This window comes from Lepisosteus oculatus, chromosome 13 (assembly GCF_040954835.1).
Source record: "Lepisosteus oculatus isolate fLepOcu1 chromosome 13, fLepOcu1.hap2, whole genome shotgun sequence".
NCBI lineage: Eukaryota > Metazoa > Chordata > Actinopteri > Semionotiformes > Lepisosteidae > Lepisosteus > Lepisosteus oculatus.
The window spans coordinates 25,372,574-25,390,152 of NC_090708.1; the positions used below are offsets into that span (position 1 = coordinate 25,372,574).

At 36.2% G+C, this 17,579-nt stretch overlaps 1 protein-coding gene across 6 annotated transcripts in view; it reads right to left on the bottom strand.

Moving 5' to 3' along the window:
• The window catches only part of epha3 (eph receptor A3), a 123,627-nt gene extending 107,147 nt beyond the window's left edge, over positions 1–16,480 (bottom strand). For 5 of the 6 annotated variants that reach the window (XM_015361728.2, XM_015361726.2, XM_015361727.2 and 2 more), the window contains exons 1-2: positions 16,290–16,480; positions 595–659 (exon numbers count right to left, since the gene is read on the bottom strand). In XM_015361728.2, coding sequence (XP_015217214.1) covers positions 595–659; positions 16,290–16,374 — 150 coding nt within the window. In that variant the 5' untranslated portion in view covers positions 16,375–16,480. Of the gene's footprint in view, positions 1–594; positions 660–9,639; positions 9,655–16,289 lie in introns of those variants that run through there. The other variant, XM_069197335.1, reaches the window with a different exon arrangement.
• Positions 16,481–17,579: the final 1,099 nt, after the last annotated feature.

Sequence of the window (17,579 nt, forward strand, 5' to 3'; positions counted from 1 at the left end):
TCATGGTGTTTTTGTGCTCGCCGTTGTGTTGAACTTGAACATGAGAGTCACAGATGTTATTATAATCATAGAAAAAGAGGCAAATCTATGTGAACTTCCCCAGATAAGGATGACAATGTTAGCATCCACAAAGTCAGTTATTTTTATCTCACACTTGTTTTGTATTTTTATTTTCATTATAATTATTCCACCTTTTTTGCTATTAATTATATTCAGATATGGTTTGCTTTATTCGATGGATTTTTACAGGACAAAAATGCCATCATCCTGGCCATGTATCTCAATCAGAAAAATGCAATTTGGAACTTTTAAAAGAACACTCTTCTTGATGATGACGCACTGCATAGAAGTGCAGGTTTATGATACCATTTTGTTACCTCTTACTGTACATCCTCTTCCTCTTGGAGTTATCAATAGACATATAACCACTCGTCCCCGGAAAGCATGTTACTACCAAGAACAAGAAATACATTTAAAAAACTTTAAAGGCTACTTTAAAGGTAGAGTCGCACTGTAAACAGGGAGCTCTGTCTGTGCCCCCGTTAGAAAGATGTAGTTACACAAGCTATCCCATACTCCCCCGTGAACACTTACCCCATGAGCTGGATAAGAGATCCACCCCAGCTCCCCTTGACTCGCTTTTGAATCCAGCAGGTTAACTATGGAACAAGAGGAAACAAAAGAGAGGTGAGCCAGTGATCTTTTTTTTTATTTCTGTGCAGCTTAAAGACAAGCTTCCTTCATCAAAACCACATTGACTCAGCTGCCTGTCCTTTCACCAGTCGATGAGCCACAATGCTTGACTGCGCCTCACCAGCCCCTTATTTTTTTTTTCTACCAGCAGGTGCTTATTCCCTCTACGAGGAAATTTGCATGTATAAACAGGTTCACTGGTGACCTCCATTCCTGCCTCCACCCTTCTCACACCCCCACTGTCCTGCAGCACTGCTTGAGCGAAGTTGCAGGTTCACGCTTGACGAAATGAGAACAGACAAAATGGTGTGTTACTTTTTTTTTCCTTTTCAGGGAGAATTTAACCTTTACTTATTCCTTTGCAGCCAATGCAGTTAGTTTCCCACTCAAAGTTGCAGTTTGTCCCAAGTGCACCTGCTCCAAAGACCTCGGCAGGACGCAGGCCTCAGACATCTTAACCTGCACACCCCTTACAAATTTGTTATTCTTTCGATAGGCATCTAAATCAGCACACAAGGAAACACAGCTACTTCTCAGAATCTGGGAATCACATAAAACAGAAACCAGGCTATTAAATTAAGAGTTGGTTCACAGTAGCTTTACGAAGCTTTGAACAAACAAATCAAATCCTGACTGGTTTTGCTGGAGAAAAGATGTGTAGTCTACAGTGAATATTGATGATTAGCTTGTGACGAATTTCATGTAGAAGACGTATCAGTGTGTAAACTGCAGAGGAACAAGAGGTTAATTCCCTGTTGAAAAGTAAGAAGAGGAAAACACACGTTTCAGTTCCGGAGCCCTTGTCACTCCTGAAGAAACCTCCAAAGTCGAAACATTGTGGGTTTTTTTTCTTTGTACTTTTCAACATGGAATTAACCTTTACTTGACACTTTGACCTACGTGAGCCAGTATATTCTAGAAGCCTGTATCAACTGTGCCCTTAAATTTCATTAGGATTGAAGCTGAGGTGAAGGAATATTCAAATTAAGGAACAGTCTGCTCAAAATGATAAAAATGGGTCATAAAATGCACCATTTTTTTATCACAAGTGTACACATTTTGAAGTTAGTTTGCTCTTGTTACTGATGGATTGGGTTTGTGATACTGTACATGCTAGCTGCAACTAAATTTCACAGCAGCCTCTTTCCAGCAAGTGCCTGGGATAGAAGTAAACACTCAAAGCCAACTAAAACAAATAAAATAAACTCTGATTGCCCAACTAAAGCACGCTTTACTGTTGGATCTGTTTTAATTTTCGAAGAAAAATATCATATTTGTGTTTTTTATTATAGTCACAACATATTCATTGGCCTGAAAATGGTGAAATTTAATTTACAATTTTCAATCATTTTTCTGTCTATATATCATGAAGTTGCCACATTCCAGTCTGCTATGTTGCTCAAGATGAGGCCATGAAAGAGGTGGCAAATTTTCAAGTTTCTTTCTCAAGATTTCCTGTTGTAAGATTCCACAGCTACAGCCTGCTGTTCTCCTCATTTGATCAATGTAAAGATTTACTACATAGAGGGAAGGCTCAGGTAAATGAAGAATGCACTCTAGCAGGCTGCAGCTCACAGTCTCATCTCCCTTTAGTCTAATTCCCATCTTCGATTCAGCCATAAATACATTGATACTGATGGTGAATAATGCCCTCAATTTATAAAAAGCACTGGAACAGAAATGCAGCTGACAAGTTAACCACTCAGCCTCTATAGGTTTTCAAACAAATGCTGTGATTTGTTCTCACTCAGTGAATGGGACATTTAATCTTCCAAGATCCTGTCAGACAGCAGATCGCATCAGTGTCTGGACCCATTTTGGAATGTCGAAGTTGAGGACTGAGAAAACCTTTGTACTTTCTATCCAGCGCTAAATGGCTAGCTAGCTCTCTCAGTGATCCAAGAGTTCCTCCCGTTCCTACCCTCTGGACTGATGGTACAATAACACACTTCAGCTGATAAAAGCAAACTAAAAACATAACAGTCGCTCAAACGACATGTGAATTCTCAAAGGAATTTTTTTCCTAAATCACACCGTGTAACTGTCTATTTTTAAAATATGCAGACTGTTGAGTTTGGCAGAAAACACCGGTGTAATTTTAAGAAACATTATGTTATTGTCCTGCTTTTCTTCATGTGAACAAATTAATAATCATTCTAAAACAAACTTCATACAGCCTTAAAATCCTCTGAAAATTCCAATGTATTCAAGCACTGCTTATTTGTGTGACTCAGGTGTTTCTGTGTATTTATTGTCCGTTGCACGAGAAAATGTCTTGTTTTTCAGAAGGTTAAACATAGAAGAGATTCCAGTTTTTTTATTGGGTGATTCTTTATACTCCTTATACATAACAAGCCTGCAGGAAACAAATGCAGAGACTGCCTAGAATACCAGGGAACTGGCCTTACCGGGCAGTCAATAGTACTACTGACAGTCCGTACAGCCTGTTTTCTATTAGTTCTAATAAAGCTATCTCCTTATGTCAGATAATGATAAACTGTAGTTCAAGCTGCAGCTCCATTGGTTTCAATTTACATTTCTCAATGAGCCAAGCAAACATTTCAGATTGAACTGACCAAGAAAATTTAAACCCAGAAAATGAGAAGATTAGATCAGCCAGAGGATTCTGCTGAAGAAGAAGAGAAGCAAGAGAAGGTGAGGGTGAGAATGGGGATAATGCGATGATGACGCACTGCACAGAAGTGCAGGTTTATGATACCATTTTGTTACCTCTTACTGTACATCCTCTTCCTCTTGGAGTTATCAATAGACACTCGTCCCCGGACCACTCGTCCCCGGAAAGCATGTTACTACCATGAGCCAGAACAGGTGAATCAATAATTGAAAGACATAAAAACCAGGTTTACAACTGAAGACTGCCTGTCGGCATCTACTGAGCTGATAAATTATCACAGCCAGCATTGCTACTGCTCCTCTTTCATCAGTACATGCATCCTGGTTTGAAGATCCCAAGACTGTGGGGAAAAATAACTGTTGGTCGTCCACATACTGACTTGTTGAACAGTAAGGAAAGAAAATGTAGTCTGGGAAGCTTAGTTGTAGCCATAGAAATTATAATACAATTTATTGTATATGAGCACTTTTCAAAAACCTAGCACTAAAAACACAGCAGTAACAGCAGTAGCATTAATAGTATTAATTGGTGACAGGAGGATAAATTCCCCTGTTAAGGATATTGACCACCCATACTGGCCACAGCAAGAGCAGCTCATGATGTTGCAGAAAGCAAGTTTGTTTTCTTCTTTCTAACACTTTCAGTAGTGACCTAAGGAAACACCTCTATACTAAACTAGCATCCATGACACTACAGTATATTCTGTAAAAATCCTGGAATTAGAATGAGTTGGAATTACATGTACATATGGCCACTGGGATGTCAACAGTGAAAAATAAAAATCCAGGTACTGTCCATTACCGAGCTGTAGCAACACATGGAGTGTCACTTTGTCATTTTATTATTTGGAACTCTGCTGCTTACACTTCAGTGCAATGTCTTGATACCCAAGGCTTTTCTGTTACCAGGGCAGTGAGTGGATATAACATGGAATTCTTAATAACATTTTGGTTCCACAAGGCTGTTGGTTGCTTTTAGGGAATAAATGATGAAGAGACAGTTTAAAACTTGACTGTTTGAGAGAATAATTATTATAAAAACTATATTTTTCTCAGACTTATGAGTTAGGATGTGTATCTCTCTTTCAAGAGGATGAACCCTGAATGCTCATTTATAAGGCACAACTTAACAATGCACTCTCCTTTATTTTGGCTATTTGTCAGCAGCTGCAGTTTCTAAGTATAGCACACAAATCCTGCCCTTTAACCCCAATAACTCCTCTTCAAACAAATATATATATATATTAACAGATACTAACAGAATGTACACACCAGGAGCCAAGGAGCATTCTTTGGTTGTCAAGATTAAGAAATTTCCCTGAAGTTCAATGAAAGCTAGAAATAATGAAGAACGTTTGTTCAAGTCAGGCTGTCACCTAGAGTAGACAGTTTCTGAACTGTGATTTTTCACTTTCCCCAAATGAATTTACCATGCACAGCAAACCAGAGTCACACACTGACATGAATAAAATACACCAGCGATCTTGCTTACTGCAAATGTCCATTACAAAGCCACTGCCACTTATTAACATAGAAAGAATAATACTGAAACGAGCAGAACACTTTGATACAAACTCAGTTAAGAGCAAAAAAGGTTATCCTGCATTATTCTGCATGTCAAAAGAATTTCCTTGCTTATCTCATCTTTACATTTCAATTATTTTATACAAATATCAGTAACTTCTCTAGTATCATTTACCTGGTACTATACAGACAATACAGAAAATATTATATTTCCTGAAGAACGTTATATGTATTAATTATATTTATCAATATTAGGATGTCTAAAACATTCTAATGCAATGGTCATAGCTTTGCATATTTCTAGTTTAGACTTAACTAAGCTACAGAAAAAACCTAGAAGGATAACAGCTGTGTCATGAACTGACAGCGTCATTTCTGTCACTTGCTTCATCATTCCTGAAACTATAAACTACAGATGTTACAGAGGTGCTTTATTAAATCCACTAAGTTCCTAAACTGTAGGACTTACTTTTTCAAGTGAGATGACTATTAAAAATATTATACATAAATGAAATTGTGCTTAAGAAAGGGGCATTTAATGCACTGTATTGAAAAAATCCCAGCCGTACTCCATTAATCTTTTTATCGCAGTCAGTAAAGAAATTATAACAGGTTCTGTCTATTACAACAGCAATGAAGTGTAAAGCTGCACAGAACATAAATTATTCAGTTTTCTCTTGCGAGCCTGAAGCCTCTGGTCTTTTCAGGTTTCTTATAAATGGCCGGAACTTTCCACTTCATCAGCTACCTCTTCAGAGAAGCACCTTGTACAGCCGATCGCCACCCTGAAGATACTGCAGACCAGTGCAGTGCTATTTTTACACTGGAGTCATGTGTAAGCACATTTTCGGCACCTCCGAAAGGTACCATCGCTCACATAATGCCCCTCTTCTCAGCATGTGCCGATGCTTTGGGATATATTAGCTGGAGCCACAGTTGCAAAGTCTAAAAATACTGCACAGAAGCCAGCATGGTTTTCCATTAGGGGAAAAAGAAACTGTTCTAAATGGTTATTGTACAGTCTTTGCATGGTTTCTTACCTTGGGCCCTTAATTGGCTCACCTGTACGAACACAGATAATGTAAGTTTATGTTATTGCGATCGCACCTTGTGCAACTTTTCAGTTTAAATGATCTTGGTGAATTTCAGTAACTTATTTTGTCTCCTTGTTCTTGTTCTTACACCAATTCAGAAGAACAGAACTTAAAATGTTTCTGAAATGGGTGAATACTGGGGGAAGCATCCTGCAGTACCTTCCTAAATCATTATTTGACATCAACTTTGATCTCACAAATGTTTAAACAGCTTTGTATCAACTTTATTCTCTAAAAAAAATTACATTGATGTTGACACACGTCCGAGCTGGTTCATAAGGGATTAGCCCTACAAAATCTGACTGCTGCTTGGTTATAAAGCACCATGGAGCTTAAGCAGCATGACTGATGTGACAGGATATCCCCAATGTAATCTGTGATGCAAACCATGTTCAGAACCAGACATCAAAATTTGAAATCTCTGTACAATAAGGGTTAATTTCCTGGCCCACCATGTGTGCTTAAGACCATCTTGCTTATGTAACCAGTCACAAATGACAGAAAAATTAATTTGCTTCTTTAAACAGAAGTCTGTTTCGCTAGGCGGCTTGCCTAGATTTAAAAGAAGATATGAAATAAGCACAATTGTCTGTGTTCATATTATTTTTGCTTCCATGTGTTGTTTATTACTTAAGAAAATATTAATCTCTGCAAACGGAAAAGCCATTTTTTTAAGTGCAGTTCTTTCATTCGTATAAAAAAAGGAAAGTCTCATGACACCTAATAGAATCGTAATGCAGAATAGTAATTATTAATAATGGATTTGCAAAACCTTTTTTAAATGAGTTATTAGTGTAATTTTAATATTTGTCTGCATCTCTTATTAGTGTTAAATATGACTGAGATCCCTTTCATCACTCTGCTCAAATGATTTATTACTTCCAGTTTGCCATCTATTAAGTGCAATTACAGTAAGAAATTAGAGGGCATGAAATGCACAACAATATTCACCAAATTGGTAACAACTGGTCCTTAGATATTAAAGTTAACCGAGCAATTTTGCAAGATCAGTGTTTCGGTACAGAATGTAGTTTGCTATCACCCCTCCAGCTAATCAGAACCCACATAAAACCCCAGATTCCACCTGCCAATGAGTAGCAAGTCTGCAACATGTATCTTGACTGGGGCTTTCTGTTTACTGGAGGGTTTGTGTGTCTACCCAGAGGAAAGCCACACTCAAGAACCAGGCTATGGCTGGGTGTAACAAAACTAATATTTCATCTTGGTCCAGAATTCAGTATCACTTTTGCTCTTGGAGCATGTTTTTCAATGCAAGTACACTATAGAAAAGAGGTTATAAAGCAGTAGGTGGGGATCTGTACTCCAAACCAGATGGTTGTAGGTTGGAGTTCCAACTGCAGGTTCTGCTGTTGTAAACAACTTATCCCAGTTATTTTTAATTTTTGATATAAGTGGTATTACGGCAAACTCTGTATACATTTAGCCCTAATACACAGCGACAGCAGGATGGCACACATTTTTTTTTATAGTAAGCATTTAACATTTAAAATAATCTTCAAGCTGTCTTGCGTTGTACTGTTTACCAGTAAAAGTTTCTTATCAGGTTTCAGCACAATGTTTTAGGTATCTAACAGCTTTAGAACATACTTGCTTTGAAAAGGAGAGAAGTGCTGTACCTCATGGATTAATATTAGGCACTTCATACTTTTCAAAATGTTCTTGTTTCAGTGATATAGGCTCTGGTGTAGTTAGTAAACTTATTCAACTTGTAGACAATACAAAACTAGGTTTGGTAGGAGAGACTGCTATAACAGCAAAAGGGAATTTAAACTAAATTCACAAATAGACCAATGCATATCAACATAAATTCACTGTAAACATGTGTAAGGAATTTTTTGACAGAAAACAGGAATATATATATATATTCAAAGCACAAAAGTGGAGGTAAGAAATGTAAAGAGATAAATCCATTAACATGTTTCTTTTAATAAACTAACATCTGATGTAACTCATGGACAAAACACAGAACAAATAAGAATAACATACACTACATGGAACATTGAACAGAAGAAAGCTTGGATAAACTGTGAAAAATAAGAGACCCAGCTACAAATTATTTCATACTTTTTTTTACTTATTTTAGAACACTGTGTTCAGTTTTGTTTTCCACACTAAAATAAAGAGACATTGAACGCATTAGAGGTACAAAAGAGATGTGACCGAAGTGAAAACAATCTCATAGACCAAGATCTTAAGTTCACTTTTACCTGGTTGTACTGAAAGGATTTTGTGAGGAATTAATACTTCGAGCTCTTTCAGATATGACAAAGAAACCATGATCAAAGGACACCAAAGAGAGTTAAGTTTGAGTCCATGCAGTAAATGAGAGGCAGCTTTTTAAGAAAAGCACTTTACCATGTTTGGAACAATCTTCTGATTTACAGGGTTTCTTTAAAGAAGCACCTTGAAAACATCAATGGATCAGTATACAGTAAATTAAACAACATATAATCAAACAAGCACGATAAACCCAATGGCCTTATCTAATTTGTAACCCTCCCTATGTTTATATGCCCTTATTCTCTAATTTCTTTGGTATCCTCCCCTCTCCTTTTTAAGACTAAACTTTTAAAATAAAAATATCTACACCACTTCCCTCACTCAACTTGATTTGACGCATGTACTGTATATGGTAAAGTGGTTCATATAGTAACAAACAAACACCATGCTATTTTAGACATCAGAAATAAGCTGTAGCAAGGGCTTTCTGTGGCGATAAATCCAAGCTTCACATCTGAATGGAGACTTCCATACCACCATGGCATGTATTTCAATTTAAGTTTGAAAATAAAAAAAAACAACCCGTCAAACAGTAGGCATAGATTGTCTATGGAGTGAGTTATCTATGGAGCGAAAGTGTACAGTACATCATGAATCAAAGCAATTAAATAATTCTACAAGTATACAGTAAATTTTGTTAAAGGAAAACACACTTAAATGTTCTGTCAGTTATTAATATTGAAATTGGAAATGAAGACTGCATTTGCAACTTTGAGGATGATCAGGGTTGTTGTTGTTATTATTATTATTATTATTATTATTATTATTATTATTATTATTATTATTACGGGATAGAACTTTATCTGTATTTTTAAAAAACGCTTTCGCAGCATTAAACTGTGAAACACAACACTGACATTTCAGTTTAAGTCTCTGAAACACTGGTGAACTTGGCAAGATTGTGCAGCTTACTAATGATAACTAATCACGGGCTGGAAAACAGTAATAGCTACAGGCTGTGATAATAAAGCATTGTATTTAATTTAAGGCAGGCTCGGGCTCCGAGGTTAATGCAACGGGAGTTCGATTTAAACTGTGCAGTGTGAACTCTGGTCTAATCCTTCAAGGCCCGCCTGGACCTTACGAGTCCTTGCCAGGTGCTGATTTATAACGCAGAATTTATCCTGCAAACAAAGAATGTTTTGACCACAACTGGAAATGTGGAGGTTGTGTAACAACTACGTCTCGCTCAGGACAGCTAAATAAAGTGGCCTCCTGAGGGCAGTTGTATCAGTTTCACAAGAAATAACCCTTGAGAGTTATTCTGAAACAATTGGCTACAATTTAAAACGGTGTGACTTTTTTTTGGAAGGGCGGCTACGTTCTTTTAGAAATATCAGAAAATCAAACACAATTTCTGTATTACAATAAAAAATAATTGTATCGTGCTTACCTCTGACAGGCAAATGGGTGAAGTACTGGGTAAGAGATGTTTTACGCAATTGTTAAATACAGTAAGTTGTTATTTTCAGACATTTGAGGAAAGGTGTAACTCTTGTGCACAGGCATTCTAAAGAAGTAAACCAAGCGTCGATTTTAGAAAAGAAATTCTAGATCTGCGAAACAAACGCGTAATTTAGCGTTTCCGCTGCGTGTAGTATGGGTTTATTTCTCGCATACTGAACAACTCGGACGGGTCTCTCTCTCCACAGTGCTTCTTGTTCGAACGCCTTAACTGTCCTAACGGAGTGTTAATGCAGTCTTGTGTTAATGCCGGTATCAATCACTCACACAGCTGGGGGGGGAGTTAACTGGGAAGGGGAAGAAGGCATTCATAATTTAAAACATTTGCACAAGAGGTCACTACGCGTAAATTAGGCTCCTTGAGATAGAACTCGCTCAGACACATCTTGTCAGCCGTCACGTTGTCAAAACTTCACAGCCTGAACAAGCTTATTACAGTTGTCTAAATGTACTTGTCCTCTTTGCGTTGTTTCTACCAATTTAAATATATCCATGAGTATTCTACGTACGGTATATAGTATGTCTTCTCCATACACTTCGACGCGTTTAACATTTTTTTTTATTTTAACAATATTGCAATCATATTATAAAAAGCTGAAATTACATTTCAGACAATTAAAAGTGAAATAAAAAACACTTGACGCTATCTGAGACGACTTCTAACACGGTGTCATTTAAATCATAATTGGTTTCTAATGCGCCAAATAATAAAATAAAAGTGAACCAGTTCTTGGCACTTTCTAGCTCCGCGAAGAAATGCTTCAGCTTTTATCAGTTTGTGTAAGGTATTTGAAAAGTGTACGTGAGGTCGAGGGGTGCGGGGGAGTCCCCTAGTCTAAGATAAAGAGCGCAATCAGTCTGCTTAGAGCTACGTTTATGTCCAACTACACATTTTCGGAAGCAGATAAACAAACAAGGAAATTCAGCACTGAGCTGATTTGGAAACAGCTGGTGTACCAGGAAACAAGACCACTGGCTTGCACTGTTATCAAAGGAAATGATATAAATCAAAATATCGAAGATGCAGATGGAGAATTCCAGGCACAGCCTTCAATAGAGACAGAAGAGAAAATTGCTTTCTGCGGCTGCAATTAGACATCTATTAAATTAATAGGAAACTCAGTTATTTTGCATGGGCTTTCGATGCTAATTATTTTCGAGCTACAGACCGATAATAAACGTTTAAATATTCGTCGTTTGGTATTTTATTTATCTTTAGCAAAAAAAAATCTCAACGTTAGGTTACTGATGCTGAAACTGTCAGTCCATACAGAATAAAAACATTCTTAAAATATTTTGAAAGTACTTTGTAACTTAAAGTTATTTTTTGGAAGCCATTGTAGGCTAAGAAAGAACAACCGTATTTGATTACTTGATGGTAAATACCAAATAAAGGCGTGGTTTGTTATAAAAAAAACATTGAATATTTTAGGATTGGTTATAGTTTTGCAATAAAGTTATCCTAAGCACTCCAAAATCCCTTCGAACTTCTATTAGCGTAATACCTGGAAGATCTTTATATTGTTGTATTGAATCATGTCATTATTTTACTGGACACGCAAAATTTAGAATACACAAAATCAAAGCATATAACGGAGAAAACTAATTACTGAAAATATGGTTATATGATAAAATCAAGAACAATGACAAATTTGTGATGAAACAACACAATAAAGTTAATTTTCTACGGTGTGTCCTTTTGATTTTACAGCAAACTTGCGCAACCCCGTACATTTTTGAGTTGCCACCAAATGTATTCTATACCTTATTTGATTTCCAGTAAAATTCAGAAGCTGATCATTTTCAAATTCAATATTTTTATTTAGTTTTTATCCTCGTCACTGCGGTATTTAAAGGGGGGCTACAACGTCTCTTCTACATACTGTATCTGGCGCATGGCTTCTCCGAACTGCATCCTTTGAGAAAGTTACCTAAATTAATAAAAAAGAACTCAGGATCCAGTATTATTGAATGAAAACGCTCGGTTTAAATGCTAGACATGAGCACATACTGAGGCACTCTTCTTTAAAAAAAAAAGATCAGGAAAATTGATCTTGACATCTGCAGCTCAGATACAATACCAATTTTATTTGGAAAAAGAGACCGGTAATAAATCATATTTTCCCCTGTAAAACTACAGATGAAGATAAAAAAGTTCGTTTTACAAACTTGACACACTCATATACAATTCATAGAGACGTCTATTTAAGATTAGTTTACATCAATTTGAAACAAAAGGCTGGATGCTTCATTTTGTTGCTCAAGTGTGAAAATGATGCTTTGAAATTATATCACTATAAAATACATCTTGTCCACAAATAATGGGGAATGTTGGGGGTAATCACCCATTATTTTTCAGAAGTCATATATTTAATCCCGTTTAGTTTTACAGTAGGCTACCAGTGCTAAAACATCAATGCGGGTTTACTATATTTGCTTATTTTAAAGAAAAGTCGGAAATTACTTTGTCTGGATACTTGGTAGCAGCCATGAACTTATACAGTAGTATGGCATCTTTCTAAGCGACATCTTCAAACATCCAAACTTAAAACTGCATAAGGTACAATTACAAATTGTCAAGTGTTCTAATGTGCAACGTAAATTGGATTATCATACTATAAACAATTGTTTTCGTTTCATTATTATGCGGTGCCTCGGTGCATCTTATTTTCTAGGACGATACCAAACACCCAGATCCAACGTTATAAAGATGTTTCATGATTCAACCTGCTGTTTACATTTCCTTCTTTGCCTTCATCGATTGCAGCTCGATACTGACACTCGCTGGCGGAGATTTTCTCGTCAGGAGCACATACTCATAAAGGAACGTGGAAGATCGGGGAATATTAATACCAAGAATAATTAAACTGCCCAAACTGAAAACGGAACTCTTATGCTTGTACCTATCTAAAAGAATTAAGAAAAAAACACGACCGACGAAAAGGGGATAATAATCCAATTTATTCAAAAAAGGACAAAGATTATTGTGTTAATAACACGACAATGTTTTTTTTTCTAACGCGATAATGCGCTGTCAAATGATTTGTGTTACCATAAAACTCAAATACGATGTTATTAGTAAAATTCTATTATACAAAACTGATTAGTCCTACGTTTGACCACCAATTCGGTAAAATGAGCTTTAAAGCATGTTTTGAGTATGTTGCATAAATTAAACATCAAAAGTGATCTGTGCAACAAATTGAAATATCTCCTCTAGATCTTTAGTATATCTGTTAGGCTAATACTGTAAGCGGTCTTTCAGAACTCGGCCTTACAAGGTTAAACGCGCAGTTTAAATAGCATACACGAACACATATACTCAAAGCGAGTTTCTCGCTCTTTCTCTAAATGCAGTATAAGTAATGACCATACAGTATAGTGTTCTATGAATTTTCAGAAAATACGCTTAAAACGTCTAAGATCCTGCATTTTTTCAAACAGATAATACTGAAAATGAAAATTGAAACATATTTTTGAAATTTCAATAATGAATGTTTTCTTGAAATAATAGCTTTATTATTTAGCAAACTTGCTTTATTTGTTCTCACAATACACCTACGGCGCCGAAGGACTTAAGGTCAGAACACTATGAGATTTTCCTAACTGTATGTCACACTCTTCAATCTTAAGAAAGTGACTTTTCTCAGGCTACAAACGCCACGAAAATTTCTTCCTTGTATTATTCGTCTAATACATAATATTTGCCACGTTGTTGAATCTGATACCCTAACTTCATAGAAGAGACGGCGGCATGCGATTTTTGGATCAATGAGATACCATCAACCAAAAAGACGTTGTAATCTTCTTATACTCTTACCTATTAAAACCCTTTTAAGAGCGAATAGGTAGATTTTTTTTCAGTAATTAAGGGTTTTCCTGTCCGTTCATTGATTATATTAATGGAATCATTCGGATTTGTGTGTAAAACAAACTGCACTCTTGACTAGTTTAGTGACTTGGGTCGAGAGTTCACTTCTGAGATTTGTCACATACTGTACAACAAACACAGCCAGTTTAGATTTTTATAGAAAGAGTATCAGTTTTATTTCCTACCATGCAGTGCAGAAGGTTAAAATGTTCAATTTCCATTATGAAACATAGATAATCCACACCATTTTACTACTTCTTATGCACTGCAGCTAAATCCATAATGTTATCTGATGAAAAAAAGCAGATGAAGCTGTCTGGCACAAAGAGAGTGGGCATTAAAATAGTATTAAGTTACATTTTAAGAAAAAACAAATTAAATGAACCACAAATCATCATAATATGAGTTATTAACTTGATTTAGTACCTAACGTGGTTTAGTGAATAAGAACACATTGTGACATCCTATTCTACAATGGCCTGTATGTTGTATTTCATATAATGTCATGAACTACATTTAAAACTCTGCGTAGATTTGGTTTACAATTTTAGATGGACAATTAAAATACTTCAAAATACACAAAAACAAACTCTTCTTTTTATTTGGTTGTTTTCAGATCTGCTGTCTGTTACAGTATGTGTCCAGCTAGATAGCTATTGTATCCTGCTTTCCATTCACTTACTTAATAAGGCAAGTAACTCCTATTGCCCCTTCTCTGTACTTATCATTGTCAGATTTACTAAACTGTTCATTCCTGTGATTCTGAGGGGAAATAAGAATGCTAAAATCTAAGTAAATGAGTTGACAACAAACCAATATTTAAATCTACGGGTCAAATCATTAATCTGTATTCTCCCTGCTCACTGTCTCCCAAACTTTACACGAGCAGCTTCCTTTCTACAGAGAATCTGTTCATTTCAGTTCTATGAAGAGTCACTGAAGGACAACTTTTGGTGCAAAGATATATGGTAAAGTGACTGTTTTTGTAGTGCTCTGTAAACCTTGATAATGTAACAGTTACAGTATGTGGGGTACAGAGTCATTGTTATACCTATTTGTATGCATAAAATTAATTTTGATAATGTTAAAGCTTTTAAATTACTGCAGTCTAATGTATAAACAAATTCGTAGCCTCTTTATATGACAACTGTTTTCTGTACACGCTGAAGGAAAGTTCTCAAATCTAGCCAAAAAGATCTGTTTTGCTGCCACAAATAAACTCACAATTCACTGCTTTTCACCCCCATATATTCTAGAGTTAAGTACCTTCTTTTTGTCTTTTCTTCAATCCTCCAAAATTACTGACCTCAAAAACTTGCTCTTTTTGATTTGGTGAATAGAAAACCACTTCATTCGGAATTTGCTAACGTTTAATTTGTTTTTGTTTTTTTGTGCATAGCTTAATACCATTAAAATTGAGGTCATAATTATGTTGACCTACAATACATAAATTGATTTCTTAACCAATAGTGTGCACTGATTTACAAGTCTGGGCCTGTTCTTTAACAAGATGTGGGCTTTCTGAACAATTAACTCTTCATCTGTTTTCCAGAATGCTCACTGAGGGCGTTTGAAAAATTGCAGCAAGAATATGGCTATCAAAGGGCCATATTTTGCTGTAGCAGAACAGATATCTATCCATGAAAGATCATCAGAAGGATGCTTAGTATTTGGGGATTGACAGTAATCATTAGCAATACAGATTCCTTGTGAGGTGATCATGTACTCAAGAAGTGATATTTCCAACACAGACAGATTTAATGTAATACACACACTGAAATTGTGAAAATTAACTTAAGTGGTTCAACGCAGTTGAACCTTCATCCATGTCTAATATTTACTTGTAATTAAGCGAAGTCTACACATCGGCTGTCCTTTGACTTTGCTTCTCTTAGACTGAAAATGCCATCTCTCTATAGTATAATCAATTTAATTTGCCTAACATATATATATAACCTGAATATATTATTATATATTATAAATGTTAAAAAAGAAACTGAAATTGTGAAATGCTTTATCTGCACACTGAGGGCAAACAATCTTACAATCTTTAATATTGGCCACCAGTGCTTTAAAGCATTTTGTCTCAGTTTATGTGGGAGAGTGTGTAATTTTAAAGTGTATTTCTTCTTAGTAATTGTAATATCTATAGTTGTTTACTATTATCATAACCACAAATCATTGCAGATCTGATTAACGGGCTTATGGAACATTGTTTAAACCCCACGAAAAAAGAACAAAGGGTTGAGTTATAAAATTAAACGCGACATCTTGCCGAAATTAAAAGGTAATACATTCCAAAACGCTTTACGCCACATGCATCACGTTTAATGTGCGGAGTCTTCAGATTTAAATGTGGTTTACTGTCCAGTTTATCCGAGCTGACAAAAGTCTCTTGATAATTCCTTTTTTCCCCTACAAGGTTCCTTTTGCGCATTGACCTGATTTATCTATGCTGCCACCCCGATAATATGTAATAAAAAAACTATAAAAAAACAGCGCCAAGAGGTAAACTACATGCCAGTTTCACTGAAACCCCGCACTGATCATCTGCATAACGTCCCAAAAGGCAACATCAGTTCACTCTGGACCACCTTAAGTAAACGCACGATCACCTACCAAGCGCTGCCGCGTAGCGTCTCACCATCCCCAGAAAAGTAGCACCACATTTCCTCCCCACTTGTCTTTCATTCAAAACATTATCTTACCTTCGTTGGAGGGATGGCTACTCAGTTGTCCGCCGCAAATGAACGAAGAGAAGATAAGAAAAAGAGCATGGGGTTTGCAGTCCATGTCGGCAGTTCAGAGGGCAATGAGTGGTACATATCTCCATGAAGCATGCCACTGATGTGAGCGCTCCGATTCCGACACAAGTTACCATTCTCGGCTCAAAGGCTGATGTCAAGTTTGACAGCGGAGATGAGGAGGAGTCTGTTCTCTCTCGCTGGTTGAGGCAAGCAGGCAGAGCTCTGGCAGGAGGGCTTCTGTTTTCCGCTGGGTCCTACAGCACAAACCCGAAACTCGAAACACGATGTCAAGTTCACAATAGGTTAATAACAATTATTGTTTCACTGCTGAGAACGGAGCAGATAAGTAAATTGGAAAACAAAAAGTCTGCAGGCGCACCAAGAACTTGTCGCAATACCAGGGTCACATAATTAAAAAAGAATGGTATTCTGGATATATTTTTACATCTCCTGGATATGAATCAATACAATGTTAAACAGGATTTTAGTTTTTCTCGACGCGCGTCTTGAAGAATAATTATAAACACATCTATAGTGTATATCCTTTGTTGTAAAACTGCTTAATCTTAGTAAGGGCTACAGCAAACTATTATTATTTTAATCTTCGCACCCAAAACGCAATATATGAAGACATCAAATTAAAAATATGCAGGCAGCATGATCCTCACTCGATCGTGGAACACTAGAGCACGTTCTCTGCGTTCATTTCTACATCAAAACAATATTTAAATAATGTTTATTCTCAATTAATACATAAACACATATGTAGATATTTAAAAAATACAATATAATAGCAAAGGGTTATGAAGTTAATGTTGATAAGCAAGAATTTGAAAACAGGGGTGCGCAGTTCTGACACCACCTATAAGGCCATACACATAACGGGTTCGGCCGTAACTTTCTCTCCTGAGAAAGACTGAGACCGTGAAACAATCATATAAATAAAGCAAACCAACGACAGAAACGCAATAGTTGATAGTCTTTATATATTGCAAAAATACATATTTTTTGTTTTAAAATAAATATATTTTTAAATGTCATATCTTTGAATTTAACTGCAACAATTTCCGGCAAATGGTTGGGCACAAACGTAGGTTAGATTATAACGTAACAATACAAGAAAATTATTATGATGAAGCACAAAAATATTTTTTGAATCACAAAACAAAATGTTAAAATTTGCCACCATATTCATAAAAAACATCAAGCAAGCCATAATTATGTTGTCCAAGGATATGGTGTTCAAGCATG